Raw genomic sequence first — 15,145 nt, 5'->3', positions numbered from 1 at the left:
TGAGATGGGATCCATGTATGAGAACAAAGTATGGACTTTGGTTGACTTGCCCGATGATCGGCAAGCCATCGAGAATAAATGGATCTTCAAGAAGAAGACTGACGCTGATGGTAATATAACTATCTACAAAGCTCGACTTGTTGCGAAAGGTTTTTGACAAGTTCAAGGAGTTGACTACGATGAGACTTTCTCACCCGTAGTGATGCTTAAGTCTGTCAGAATCATGTTAGCAATTACCGCATTTTATGATTATGAAATATGCCAAATGGATGTCAAAACTACATTCCTGAATGGATTTCTGGAAGAAGAGTTGTATATGATGCAACCAGAAGGTTATGATGCAACCAGAAGGTTTTGTTGATCCAAAAGGTGCTAACAAAGTATGCAAGCTCCAGCGATCCATTTATGGACTGGTGCAAGCCTCTCGGAGTTGGAATAAACGCTTTGATAGTGTGATCAAAGCATATGGTTTTATACAGACTTTTGGAGAAGCCTGTATTTACAAGAAAGTGAGTGGGAGCACTGTAGCATTTCTGATATTATATATAGATGACATATTGTTAATTGGAAATGATATAGAATTTCTGGATAGCATAAAAGGATACTTGAATAAAAGTTTTTTGATGAAAGACCTCGGTGAAGCTGCTTACATATTGGGCATCAAGATCTATAGAGATAGATCAAGACGCTTAATTGGACTTTCAGAAAGCACATAGCTTGATAAAGTTTTGAAAAAGTTCAAAATGGATCAAGCAAAGAAAGGGTTCTTGCCTGTATTACAAGGTGTGAAGTTGAGTCAGACTCAATCCCCGACCACAGCAGAAGATAGAGAGAAAATGAAAGATGTTCCCTATGCTTCAGCCATAGGCTCTATCATGTATGCAATGTTGTGTACCAGACCTGATGTATGCTTAGCAATAAGTTTAGCAGGGAGGTACCAAAGTAATCCAGGAGTGGATCACTGGACAGCGGTCAAGAATATCCTGAAATACCTGAAAAGGACTAAGGATATGTTTCTTGTTTATGGAGGTGACAAAGAGCTAGTCGTAAATGGTTACGTCGATGCAAGCTTTGACACTGATCCGGGCGATTCTAAATTAAACCAGATACGTGTTTATATTGAACGGTGGAGCTGTCAGTTGGTGCAGTTCTAAACAAAGCGTCGTGGCGGGATCTACATGCGAAGCGGAGTACATAGCTGTTTCGGAAGTAGCAAATGAAGGAGTCTGGATGAAGGAGTTCATTTCTGATCTAGGTGTCATACATAGTGCATCGGGACCAATGAAGATATTCTGTGACTATACTGGTTTAATTGCCTTGGCAAAGGAATCCAGATTTCACAAGAGGACGAAGCACATCAAGAGACGCTTCAATTCCATCCGGGACCAAGTCCAGGTGGGAGACATAGAGATTTGCAAGATACATATGGATCTGAATGTTGCAGACCCGTTAACTAAGCCTCTTCCACGAGCAAAACATGATCAACACCAAGGCTCCATGGGTGTTAGAATCATTACTGTGTAATCTAGATTATTGACTCTAGTGCAAGTGGGAGACTGAAGGAAATATGCCCTAGAGGCAGTAATAAAGTTATTATTTATTTCCTTATATCATGATAAATGTTTATTATTCATGCTAGAATTGTATTAATAGGAAACTTGATACATGTGTGAATACATAGACAAACATAATGTCACTAGTATGCCTCTACTTGACTAGCTCATTAATCAAAGATGGTTATGTTTCCTAACCATAGACATGAGTTGTCATTTGATTAATGAGATCGCATCATTAGGAGAATGATGTGATTGACTTGACCCATTCCGTTAGCTTAGCACTTGATCGTTTAGTATGTTGCTATTGCTTTCTTCATGACTTATACATGTTCCTACAACTATGAGATTATGCAACTCCCGTTTACTGGAGGAACACTTTGTGTGCTACCAAACATCACAACGTAACTGGGTGATTATAAAGGAGCTCTACAGGTGTCTCCAAAGGTACATGTTGAGTTGGCGTATTTCGAGATTAGGTTTTGTCACTCCGACTGTCGGAGAGGTATCTTTGGGCCCTCTCGGTAATGCACATCACTATAAGCCTTGCAAGCAATGTAGCTAATGAGTTAGTTACGGAATGATGCATTACATAACGAGTAAAGAGACTTGCCGGTAACGAGATTGAACTAGGTATTGAGATACCGACGATCGAATCTCGGGCCAGTAACATACCGATGACAAAGGGAACAACGTATGTTGTTATGCGGTTTGACTGATAAAGATCTTCATAGAATATGTAGGAGCCAAGATGAGCATCCAGGTTCCGCTATTGGTTATTGACCGGAAATGTGTCTCGGTCATGTCTACATAGTTCTCGAACCCGTAGGGTCCGCACGCTTAAAGTTTCAATGACGGTTATATTATGAGTTTATGAGTTTTGATGTATCGAAGGTTGTTCGGAGTCCCGGATGTGATCACGGACATGACGAGGAGTCTCGAAATGGTTGAGACATGAAGATTGATATATTGGAAGCCTATATTTGGATATCGGAAGTGTTCCGGGTGAAATCAGGATTTTACCAGAGTACCGAGGGGTTATCGGAACCCCCCGGGGGCTTAATGGAGAGGAGAGGCGGCCAGGGCAGGTCCGTGCACCCCTCCCCCTAGGCCGCATAGGACAAGGAGAGGGGGGCGGCGCCCCCCCCCCCTTTCCTTCCTCTCTCTCCCTCCTCTTTCCCCCCTTCTCCTAATCCAACAAGGAAGGAGGGAGTCCTACTCCCACCGGGAGTAGGACTCCCCTTGGCACGCCTCCTCCCTGGCCGGCCGCCCCCTCCCCCCTTGCTCCTTTATATATGGGGCTAGGGAGCACCTCTAGAAACAACATTAGATCATTGATCTCTTAGCCGTGTGCGGTGCCCCCTCCACCATAGTCCTCCTCGATAATATTGTAGTGGTGCTTAGGCGAAGCCCTGCGACGGTAGAACATCATCATCGTCACCACGCCGTCATGCTGACGGAATTCTCCCTCGACACTCGGCTGGATCAGAGTTCGAGGGACGTCATCGAGCTGAACGTGTGTTAGAACTCGGAGGTGCCGTGCTTTCGGTGCTTGATCGGTCGGGCCGTGTAGATGTACGACTACATCAACTGCGTTGTTCTAACGCTTCCGCTTTCGGTCTACGAGGGTACGTGGACGACACTCTCCCCTCTCATTGCTATGCATCAGCATGATCTTGCGTGTGCGTAGGAATTTTTTTGAAATTACTATGTTCCCCAACATTGTCCTTATATGCTCGAGACTTATAGTGTGATACTGGATTTTGTCTTTCACAACATAGTACCTTATCTCTATTGTTTTGGCAGCATTACTCGACTTGTTGTTGTGAGCATAGAATACTACGGGTTGGTTGTCACAGTACATCTTTAGTGGCTAGTCAATACAATCTACCACTTTCAAGTCATGTATAAATTTCTTTAACCATATCGCCTGCCCCGTGGCCTCATAACATGCTATAAATTCTGCATACATCATGGACGATGCAACTATTGACTGTTTGGAGCTTCTCCATGAAATAGCCCCTCCATCGAGAGTGAACACGTATCCAGACGTGGATTTTCTATCATCTCTGTCTCCCGCAAAATCTACTTCTGAATACCCTCTTATCTCTAGAGATTCACATCTCGTGTATGTTAGCACGACGTCCTTCGTGCCTTGCGCATAACGTAATGCTTTCTTTCCCATCTTCCAGTGCTCTATGCCTGGATTGTCTTGATAGCTATTGAGTACCCCGGTGATAAAAGCTAAGTCAAGGCGAGTGCACACCTTTGCATACTGTAAACTTCCAACAGTCGAAGCGTATGGTACTGCTTTCATTTGATCGATCTCGTACAGGTTCTTGGGACATTAGAATTTCCCAAAACTATCGCCCTTGACTATAGGAGCAGGTGTGGCTTTACTCGCATGCATATTATACTTTTTAAGAACCTTTTCTAAGTATGCCTTCTACGATAGTCCTAAAACTCCATTTTTCCTATCTCGGTGAATTTATATGCCCAAAACATATGATGCTTCACCAAGATCTGTTATATCAAAATTTGAGGACCAGAACTACTTTGTTCTTGTAGCAGACTAACATCACTGCTAGCAAGCAAGATATCATCCACATACAAGATTAGGAAAATATATTTCCCATTTTTAAACTTTCCATAAATGAAGTTGTCCTCAATATTTTCTTTAAATCCAAAACTTTTAATTGTTTCGTTAAACTTTAGATACCACTGTCTAGAGGCTTGCCTTAATCCATAAATAGATTTCTTTAGGCGGCATCCCATATCTTCCTCGCCTTCCATGATAAAACACTTGGGTTGTTTCATGTAAACTTTTTCTTTTAAATCCCTGTTGAGAAATGTTGTCTTTACATCCATTTGATGTAACTCTAAATCAAAATGTACAACTAATGCCATTATGATTCTGTAGGAATCCTTACATGGGACAGGGGAAAATGTCTCATTGTAATCTATTCCTTCTCTTTGTGTAAATCCTTTTGCCACAAGTCGTGCTTTATACTTTTCTACATTCTCTTTAGAGTCATACTTAGTTTTGTAGACCCATTTACAGCCTACTATTTTGGCTCCTTTAGGAATATTACCTAAGTCCCAAACATTTTTGGAACTCATCGATTTCATCTTGTCTTCCATTGCCTCCAGCCCCTTCGATGAGTGAGGGCTTCTCATGGCTTCTTCATATGAGGTGGGATCTTTTTCCGTATGAACTATTTCCGTGTTATAGACTTCATAATCAGTAGAAATAGCTGACTTTTTGGGTCTTGTAGACCTTCTAAGGGCCTCAACTTCCGACACCTCTTCTAAAAGTGGCTGTTGCACCTCCCCTTCATGCTCAACGACAGCGTTAGTTGGCTCCTAACGGACAGGTTCTGGATCTTCTCCCATAGTTGTCATGGATGGAGTTACAACAGGTGCTTGCACCGCAACCTCAGGGATTGTTGGTGCAGGCACAACAGGTAGTGATAAAAATGGCTCCTGAATCATTGGACTAGGTGCTTGCACCCTCTTCTCCTCAAGGTCAATTTTTTGAGCTACCATGCTCCCCCTCATCATTTTGTCCTCTAAGAAAACTCTGTGTCTTGTTTATACAAACTTTGTGTATCTGTCTGGACAGTAGAAGCGAACACATTTTGATCTATCAGGATAGCCAATGAAGTGGTAACTGACTGTTTTGGGTTCTAACTTTGCAATATTTGGATTAAACACTTTGGCCTCAGCTAGGCTCCCCCGGAGTCTCAAGTGTTGTAGAGAGGGTACTCTCCTTGTCTAAAGCTCGTACGGTGTTCTGGCCACCGACTTGCTTGGTACTCTATTGAGAATGTGAATGGCGGTTTTAAGCGCCTCCATCCATAATCCCAATGGCAAGGTGGAATAACTCATCATACTGCGCACCATATCCATAAGTGTACGGTTACGCCTTTCAGCTACTCCATTTTGTTGAGGCTCGCCCCACATTGAATACTGGGTCACTATGCCAGTCTCATGTAAGAACTTTGCAAAAGGTGCAGGGACTTGGCCATATGGAGTGTGCCGACCGTAGTACTCCCCCCCCCCCACGGTCAGATCTGACTATCTTTATTCTTTTATCATGCTGATTTCAACTTCATCTTTGAATATCTTAAATTTATCCAACACTTCAGATCTTTCTTTGATTGGATAAATGTAACCATATCGGGAGTAATGGTCTGTGAATGTTATGAACGAGTCATAGCCATCCACACTTTTCATCGGAAATGGTCCACAAATGTTAGTGTGAATAATTTCGAGTGTTCATGTGCTACGGTTTGCACCCTTCTTGATTTGTTTTACATACTTTCCTTTAATGCAATCTATGCATTGTTCTAAGTCTGAGAACTCTAGTGGAGGATGAATTTCATTTTTAACTAGTCTTTCTATTCTCCCCTTCGAAATATGGCCCAAGTGACAGTGCCATAATTTCGACGAGTCATGATTTCTCTTTCTTTTCTTTTGTTCTTTATTCGACAAGGAAACATGCTCATTCACATTACACACAAAATACATTTTTTCACGCAGTGATAGTAAATAAAGCTCATTGTGAATTAAAGCATCACCCACATAAGCATTCTTAAACAATATGGTGCACTTGCCATGTCCAAAATAACATTCATAATGATTTTTGTCCAAACAGAAAACACTAATCAAGTTTCTATGACATGAAGGAACATATAAAACATCTCTAAGCAGAAGCGTGAATCCATCAACTAAATCCAGGGAGATGTCACCGACAGCTTCAATTTCTGCTTCAACTCCATTTGCAACCTCAATGCATCTTTCGCTTCTTTGCATAGTCCATGTCGAATGGAATCCCTGTAATGAATTTGCAACATGAACGGTTGCACCCGAGTCAATCCACCAAGTAGATTTCGAAAACTATGTATACATGGATTCATTTACAAAGGAAACAATGTTGTTACCTTTCTTTGCCATTATATATTGACTTCAGCCAAACAGGGCAATCTTTCTTGTAGTGCCCAGTCTACTTACAATGGAGACATGAGTCTGCTTACAATGGAGACATGTGTCTTTGTCCATTGGGAAAGACTTTTGCTGGTGCTGATGGTGCGTGGAAGCTTTTCCATGTGGTTTTGAAGGAGAACCTTTGCCACATTGATTGTAGTTCTTTTTCTTATTATCCCTCACATAATTCAGAGAACCACCATATGAGGTTTTAAGTCTTTCCTCTTCTTGCACACACATGGCTATAGTCTTTTCAATGCCCCATTTTCCAGGCGACATGTTGTAGTTGACAACAAAAGTGTCAAACTCTTTTGGTAGTGAAACCATGACCAGGTGAACAAGGAGTGCAGGCTTGAGATCCAAATCCTCATCCATGGGTTTAAACTTAGCTGTCATATTGCTCATCCTGAGGATGTGCTCTCTTATGCCATGTCTACCGCCTATGTACTTTTCTATCACCAGCTGCTTTAGCAACTGGGTAGCATATATCTTTGAAGAACCAATGAACTGGCTCTTTATCTTTTCAAGAAACTCCCCTACGGAAGTACACTCTGCAATTGATCCCACAATAGCGTTCTTAGTTGTGTTCTTTATGAAAGTCATGCACTTTTTATTGGCATTGACCCACTTTTGGTTTTTGATGGAATATAACATCTCCACTGGAGTATGATCCTTTTTCTTTTTCTCCCAAGCAGCATCATCTTCTTTTGCACCTCTGACTGGCTCTGCTGGTTTGACCGGTTGTGGAGTGTCCACAACCCAGTCCACCTCAGCACAGACACAACCCAAGTCAACTTTCTTTCTCCATTCAGTGTAGTTATCACCTCTGAGGATTCGAACATCCTTGAGGCAACTCATCAAGTGGTACCCTCCTAAAACCACAATTCAGTGAGATCATAACAACAATTGCATGCATTACTCCAACGTTGGTCAAAACTAAAACATACATCTGTTTATGCAATTAAATCTATATCACCGTTGGGAAAAAGTAGAAATAAATGCACCATTTATAACAATAACAAATCATGATCATATTATTAACAACATTGGTCATAAAAATAACAGGATCATAATTGTTTCAATAATCACTTTAACATGCTCTTTAAAATTTAATTTTACTTTTGTTTTTTTACTTTTAAAAGAGCACTTTTATTTATTTGTAGCAGAAAAACATGAATAAAAAAATCACGAACATTTTACTTTTCAGAAATATTTCTTTTACTTTTCTATTTCTGGACGAGTTTTCGTTGGATTAATTTGAATAGAAAAAAGAAAAAGCTATATAAAAAATTGCCCAAAAACTGGACAAAAAAATCAAAAATATGCTTCTGAAAATAATAATAATAATAATCGGCCTGGTCTGCGGCCTGCTCTTCGGCCTGGCCCACGGCCTGCCATTCACGCGCGCTCAGTGCGTCAACGCGTCGCCCCTGGTCAAAAACGGCCAGACCCAGCGCTCGCCAGCGGTTGCAGTCTAGCGCACGCGAGTCGGCCTCTTCCCCTTCCGGCCCAGCGGCGGCTTAGGGTTTGCGACCTGGCCGTCGGATTCGATCTGACGGTCTAGCGCGCAGATCAGCTGAACAAAAACGCCCGATCCAGCGCCGCTCAAGAGAACCCTAGCCACTTTCCTCTTCTCTCGCCTCTGTACGCCTCTCTCCCGCACGCCAGGCCACCACGCCGCGCCAGTCGCCGACGACGGCGACGAAGTCGCTAGGCCACGCGATCTCCCTTCCCTATCTCCTTTCCTTTCTCCCATCCACCGCCCCTGCGAGAGAGCGAGAGAAGGGCACAGCTATGGCCCCTCCTCTGACCCCCTACGCGCCCGGCGGCGGCTCTCCGATGCAGCGGCACCCCCCTTGTCCTTCTTGCCGGCGCGTGCGTGCACCCGTCAGTGGGCGCACCGCCGTCAAGCGGTTCAACGGCGGCGCCCTTTGCCGGCGACCGCGCGGCAGTCCGGTAACTGTAATCCATGCTTTCGGCGGTGGAGAAGGCGTAGTGCACCCCACTGCCCGTGTTCTTCTTCCGAACGGCTCAGATTGCCGATGCCCGTCGGAATCGAGAGGAACGGCGCGGCTCGACGGTGGCGCACTTTTCCGATGGATGAACTATTTTCCCTCTGTCTCTCTTAGGGTTAGTGGTAGGAGGGGATCATCTCCGTGACTTCTTTGCCACCGAAAACTAATCTAGAACCCTAGATGGCTCTGACACCATTGTTAAACTCCTTGGATCATCTAGGGTAAAGATATGACGATGGTCTACCTTCTGCTTGGCTCGAGGAGCCCGAGACATTGGCCATGGTGGAGATGTGGTGGCGGTGAGTGAGTAGTGGCGGCGGTGGCGGTGCATCCCGTTGCTGCAGGGCTAACCTAGATCGGTAGGTTTTGTCGGTGGGATTGGCAGCTGCGCGGCGAACCTCGTAGTGCGTGCCCCAGCCCCCACCTCTTTATATAGCCCGCGTGATAGGGGACCGTCAACCATAGGTGTGTTGAGCGCCCCGATCAGGGCGCGGATCAAGGGTTCGGTGGGCCGTTGGGCCCACACGAGAAGGAGATCAACCTAACAGTGAGTTGACAATGACACGAACCATATCTATTTACCAAGTTACTAAGCTCCTTAGGGATGGTGGGCCGTAGTGGCCCGGGACCTTGGGGGTCGTCGGTGGGAGCCGTTTCTGAGAGTGTGTTTCCTGCTCGAGGAGGTATGAGCCTACTAGCAGGTAATCATGGTGTTTGTATGGGGCTGATATGAACACTATCAGTGGCCACCAACGTTGCGATGTGTTACAACATCACATTGACCGACCCAACAACTCTCTCCACCCACCAAGTAAGACCATATCGACAAAAAGAACTAACACAGGCATAATTAAATGTCAGCCCAACCAGGCTCAAACAGATAACGAGCCGTCGTCTGACAACCATGAAACACATTGTTAAAATATATTACCTGCCTCTCTCTACCAGTTCGGACTTTTGGATGAGTTGGCTGGAGCATGAATTCAATATGGTATCAGAGTCAGGAGGTCTTGAGTTCAAGACCATAACATCACAGTATAAAAAAGGACTCTACTGCCTACATAAATCCCACGTCCAAGGACTAAACAAGCCTAGATGTGAGGGGGGTGTTGAAATATATTGCCTATCAATTTGGACTTTTGAATGAATTGGTTGGAGTATGAATTCAATACACATAACTTTGCCCGCTGAGTAGGGCACGTCAGCGAGAAGGGTAGATGACCGGTCGCGGCTAGGGTTACTATAAGGGCCTGTTCGGAGCCCCTCCGATCCGCGAGGCCGCTCCCAGAGTCTGACGGAGTTCTAGTAAAAAAGTGCAGAGTCTGACGGAGTTCTAGTAAAAAAGTGCGGAGCCAGCGAAACGGTACTCCAGAGATTCTTAATTTTCACGGAGCCGGTGGACTCCCGAACAGCGCCTAAGTCGGCCGCCTCCTCGCCTATGCTCAGGAAAACGGTTCAGACTGCATGCCAACTTATCCAGTTTTTAAAACGTTGGCATATCCCTCCAAAATGGGAAGAAATTTTTCACTAAATGAAGTGTTTTGGAACTCCATGATGCTCTACAGTTGCCACTTCCCGTGATTTGTAGGAAGCAATTACATAGAATGGTATTAACCAGTCCATTTTCTCGGTACCGGCAACAATGAAATAGCTCCTCAAAGGGTTTGGCAACCTAAGCTTTAGTGAGCATCAAACTTCAGCGTCTTGGCGATCTCATGCAGGAGGTCCTTTGCACTTCTTTTCTTTGTTTTGGTGTGGAGCTGTCCACTCCTGGTACTTGTGCAAGCTGCCGGTGAAATCGGTGAACAGCGCATCGACTCCGATCTCTCTGAGCCAGTACTCATATTCAGCATAAGGGTCTTGATGGAAGTTGAAGTGCAGGTATGAGTTCTCATTTCTGAATGTGTATGGATGCACCTAGAACGCCACCATTATTGAGCAAGGTACTGTCATCTAAGACCTGGCATATGTATATGTAAATGTATAACAGAGAGAAATGTGTTGCTCACCTGAAGATTCAGAGCATGTGCCCGTGCCACAAGATCAGTTGCAGGGCCTAAATGGTCATTCTCTGGGGGGACAATTGTATCCTTCCATGGCCCAATCCCAATTACATGCTTCCTTATGAACGCGAGATAGCCGTTCGAAGTTATCTCATAGTATGACTGCAGGTTAGAAATGGTCTTTGATAACTAGGAGTTTTCGGGTGATGAACTTGGTAGAAAAAAAAAGTAGTGCTTACTGCTGATCTTACCTGGTTGGTATCTTGAGTTGGAACTGTGGTGTCGTCTATTAGAAGTAGCTTTGGAGCATTTGTAATGTTTGAGATGTAAATTAGTGAAGTTGGAGCAAAGGATTGGATGAATAGCGGCTTCTTGAGCCAATCTTCAGACATATATTTGCCTTTGTAGCCATACTTGAGAAGCGTCTCGACAAACTTGTCCTCAAACTTCTTGCCACCTGACCACTTGACCTGCATGTTTATTCAAAAATCATATTGTGGAAAAATATTCAAGAAATCAGTAGACATTAAAGTTGGTTCATTTCTTAAGTAAACAATGTGTTCCAAGGAGTTTGTCGGGTTGAAATCACCTACTTGCTGGTTGATAAAAATAGGATTCTTGATCTCTGGGTATATTCCGACCACCCTGTCAGCATGAAGTGCAATCAAGATAAACTCATCAAATGTAAGAATATTGTACTTCCCTGCAATATAGTAGGAGAACATTATTAGCAGTAGCAAAGAAACAAGAGTTATGTATTTAAAAGTACATTAAATAGTACTCCCTCCGATCCAAAATAAGTACCGCAGTTTTGAACTGGGGTTAGTTCAAAACCCAGTTCAAAACTGCGACACTTATTATGGATCGGAGGTAATAACTAAATAAGTATCAAGGCATGCCAATTACACACGACTGAGACTAATATGATTTTATTTCATTGTTGATGGCAAACATGAGAATCATATTCAAGGGCAGTAAAATGCAATAAAAAAATAAGAAAGCAAGAAATAGAGAAGACAAAGGTTATACCATTATACTGTTGATCCCTGAAACTGAAGCGCTGTTTCACCCTCAGTGATTTTAGTTCTCTTAGTGTAAAATCCACTGGAAGCAAGAAGAACTCCAAAAGTCAGAAGTAGATTCTGGACCAAAAAATGTTAGAAATAGCAAGTTAGCAACAAAAGAAGCTTGAGACAGAGTTTCACATACCAGTAAACCACCCAGTCATATTTACTCCCTGGACTTCATAGGTTCTCTTCCTGCCAGCGAACTCGGTACGGCTGGCGATGTCGGTCGTTTTCTCCAGTGTTACATCATGAAAACATATCAGATGACCGTCCTCTGATGCAAGTATATCAGTCTCTATGAAGTCTGCACCTTCCTCGATAGCCCTCTGCCATAAACAATGCACAAATATATTCAGGTTCGGTTTCAAAAAAAAAATAGGCTTGCATTAAGATATTGGATTTCAGTCTTCATAGAATCTCCACCAGAAAAACAGGCTAACAATCTGGACATGACATGATCTTCGGGATATTCTTCAGCATCCACCTCCTTTCATCATGGTTGGGCATGTGAATGTGCTGTCCTAAAATTATACTATAGTCTTCTCGGGCGCTGAAGACTATTAGGTTCAATACGCAATACTCCCTCCGTCCGGAATTACTTGTCGCGTAAATGGATGTATATAGACGTATTTTGAGTCTACATCCATTTCTGTGTCAAGTAATTTGGAAACGGAGGAGTACAGTTGAATTTGATGTACCATCTGAATCTGATGCAACATAGAAGGAAGGGCAAGTCATCGAGGAGTAAATTGCTGGTTACCAAATATGCTGCAGCTGTCTCTTCGGGTATTTCGCCATTGGAACCCCTGTGGGCAATGTTGTAAGGTCTGGATGTCTGTAGTGGCTGCTTCTTGTGGTTTACATCCAGCTGACCGTGGCGACGGGCGGCTGGGTTGGCATCGGATCCTCCAATGAATACGAGCACCAGGACAATGACGGAGGCGTGCCCTGTCAGAGAATGCATTCAGTTTACAGGATCTTGAAACTAAGCAACTACTCAAGATTCTGACGAACCAATTTGATACAAATTTCATCTTTGCCATATGAAGTTGCGCTACTCCGAGATTCAGAATAGCAAGATCATCAAATTCAGATCAAGTCGAGGTTTTGTGGGGGAAAACACATACATGGGCGCTAACTTGCATCAAATCTATGCATTATTCAGAGAGAGAGAGAGAGAGAGAGAGAGAGAGAGGCCATGGTGTGGCACTTACAGAGGGAATCCATGGTGCTTTGCTGCCTCCCTCCTTGCTTCCTTCTCCTCCTTATAAGCGTAGCCTCCTCCTCCGCCTATCGAGTCAGAGTCAGAGAAGCTTTTAAGAAGCGGTGGCCTGGCACGGAATATTCCTTAGAGAGCGACACACCCAAAAAAGTCTTGTAAGTGGCGACGCTATTTGGATTTGGATTTGGACATGGCGTGAGCTGCTACCCCTGCATTTCTGCTGCTTCTTTGATTTTCGGAAGGGGAATGAAGTCGATTGGAGTCGGAATTCCACTGGACAAATACGGTGACTCTGGCTGCCCCGTACCTGTCGCAGAGTCGTCGTCCGTCGCCGCGGTACAGCAGGGTTGCAAGGGTGTCGACAAGTTTGCTGTCAGTCAACGATTTCAGCGGTCAACGAAAGCCGCTGGGTTCACTAATTGCGTAGGGTCACATCCTATGAGGAATCTGCTGGGTAATGGGTATGCCCATCCGCCCTAGTTTCAAAAGACTGCAGGCGTGAAGAAAATTTAAGGACGGTATAAGTGCACCTAAACAAAGCTCTTACAGCGATTTGCGTTTTCGGCCGTCCGTTTTCCCGGTTCAGGACTTCCTGGCCGTCCGATTTCGTGGGTGTGCCGTTCTGTGTTAACTGACCCGGCTATCCTGTGGGTTGTTGCTCCATTAGCCGAAACGGAGGCCTTTAGGCCGTCGGTCAGCCCATTCCAGCGCTTCGCTAAAGCTGGTCCACTCATGGGCTTCGCTAAAAGGGAATAGGAGCGACCGCGTCCATCCAATCAAGTCCCGATGCGACCTGCGAGGCGCAAAGAGGAGCGACGCACAGAGGAGAGGAGCGGCTGGTGTTCGTCGGTCGATTGGATCCACGGGGGTGTGTGAAAGAGATGGGATGGGATGCGTCGGCCGTTCCCAGACCGATCGATCGCTGTCGCTCCTGAAAAATATTCGCTCGACGCGAGGGGGGAAGGGGATCCGCCGCCGCACGCGATTCTGATCGACGCCATGGCCGCTCGTTCGAGCGAAAGTGCTCCGGCGAAGTTGTGCCGCCGCCGGCACCGCCACCACAACCACTACCGCTCGAGGTCGGTGGATCTCTGAGGCAACCCCATGCTCCGATCCGAACGGGGCGGCTGGACTGCCTGCGTGGTGGTGGACGGCGTCGCCCAGGCCAACAACATCATCCAGCGCCTCAACGACTTCCCCACCATGGCGCACATCTCCGCGATGGGCCTCAAGGTCGTGTCGATGATCGCGGCCTTCTCCAACCTCTGCGCAGTCAACCTCTCCGACACCGATGATGAAATCATTTCTGCTATCGCTGCATTACTACATCCTCCGCTTGCTCATATATCATGTTGTGTAGGATGTTTGCCTTTCTTCATTCCGTGTCTGTGACCTCTAGCCATTTGTCAGACATGTTTTTTTCTTAGTTTCCATTTTGCCCGGCATCTTGCTCACTCCCTTATTATCTAGCTGACTTCTTGTTGACTGTTGCTTGTTATCAGACAGTATGCAATTATTGGGTACGTGAAAAAGGAACACTGATTTGGTCTAGATTTTGGTCTGGTCGTGTATTGTTGTGCTAACAGGGGCTACATTCCTTCTAAACTTCTGCGGCGTTATCAACGCGATCTTAAAGTGCGAGGTGTGTCCGCACATATAACACTTAGCAGATTATTGTGAATCTTAAGGAAGGAGCACATCTCAAGGCTAAGCATTTTGTGCTCTCATCTTGGGTAATATCCGCTCTTTAATATACAAGAAGTTCAACTCTGGAGTAGTTGTCAGGAAAGCAAAGATCTAAGTCAGGTAAGGTAGTATGTATGCATCTTCAGTTATTATTTTTGCAGCATGTCTGAAGGTAAAAGTAGCAGCCTGATGCCATGTACAACACTACAAAATGAAGGGTTTTCCAGCATGAGTGGCAGGAGATGCAAATCAAGAAAATTGCATACTGTAAGGTGTGCTCCTTCATGTAGACACATATATTGTCTTGGTTAAGGAAATTGTAAAATGAATGTTTGCTGAAATTCTCATGTAGATTTAAATATTGGCTTTGAATCATGTTTCAAATACCAGGATATAGGCAGCCTTGAAAGAGATCATGAGAACCTGGAAGGTCATTGTTCAATGTTCTCAATATTACATATCATATAGTTGCGTGATGCCCTTAAATCTTGAGTTCCTTTTGCTCAAAGTTGGGGAATTTGTGAGGCCATTTTGGACGCTATGTGTTCATGGTGTATACTTTGTATAGTGATTGGTCTTACTACTGAAGCTGACATATTTACTCTTCTATGTG

At 44.5% G+C, this 15,145-nt stretch overlaps 2 protein-coding genes across 2 annotated transcripts; both read right to left on the bottom strand.

The window, feature by feature from the left end:
* Nucleotides 1-6,426: 6,426 nt before the first annotated feature.
* LOC119328039 lies at nt 6,427-9,684 on the bottom strand. The gene is made up of 2 exons (XM_037601089.1): nt 8,799-9,684; nt 6,427-7,411 (listed from the first exon to the last, which is right to left on the bottom strand). Exons 1-2 carry the CDS (start codon nt 8,833-8,835, stop codon nt 6,522-6,524), a joined length of 927 nt encoding a protein of 308 aa, XP_037456986.1. The 5' UTR covers nt 8,836-9,684; the 3' UTR covers nt 6,427-6,521.
* A 211-nt stretch (nt 9,685-9,895) lies between these two features.
* LOC119328032 (glycerophosphodiester phosphodiesterase GDPD6-like) lies at nt 9,896-13,063 on the bottom strand. Its single transcript, XM_037601078.1, has 8 exons — nt 12,839-13,063; nt 12,385-12,572; nt 11,767-11,950; nt 11,587-11,661; nt 11,151-11,260; nt 10,809-11,027; nt 10,564-10,719; nt 9,896-10,471 (listed from the first exon to the last, which is right to left on the bottom strand). The coding sequence occupies exons 1-8, from the start codon at nt 12,849-12,851 to the stop codon at nt 10,268-10,270; spliced, it is 1,149 nt and encodes a 382-aa protein (XP_037456975.1). The 5' UTR covers nt 12,852-13,063; the 3' UTR covers nt 9,896-10,267.
* Nucleotides 13,064-15,145: the final 2,082 nt, after the last annotated feature.

Source organism: Triticum dicoccoides, chromosome 1B (assembly GCF_002162155.2).
Source record: "Triticum dicoccoides isolate Atlit2015 ecotype Zavitan chromosome 1B, WEW_v2.0, whole genome shotgun sequence".
Classification (NCBI taxonomy): domain Eukaryota; kingdom Viridiplantae; phylum Streptophyta; class Magnoliopsida; order Poales; family Poaceae; genus Triticum; species Triticum dicoccoides.
The sequence above is the reverse complement of the archived record's forward strand: the minus strand, read 5'-3'. Positions and strand labels throughout refer to the sequence as shown.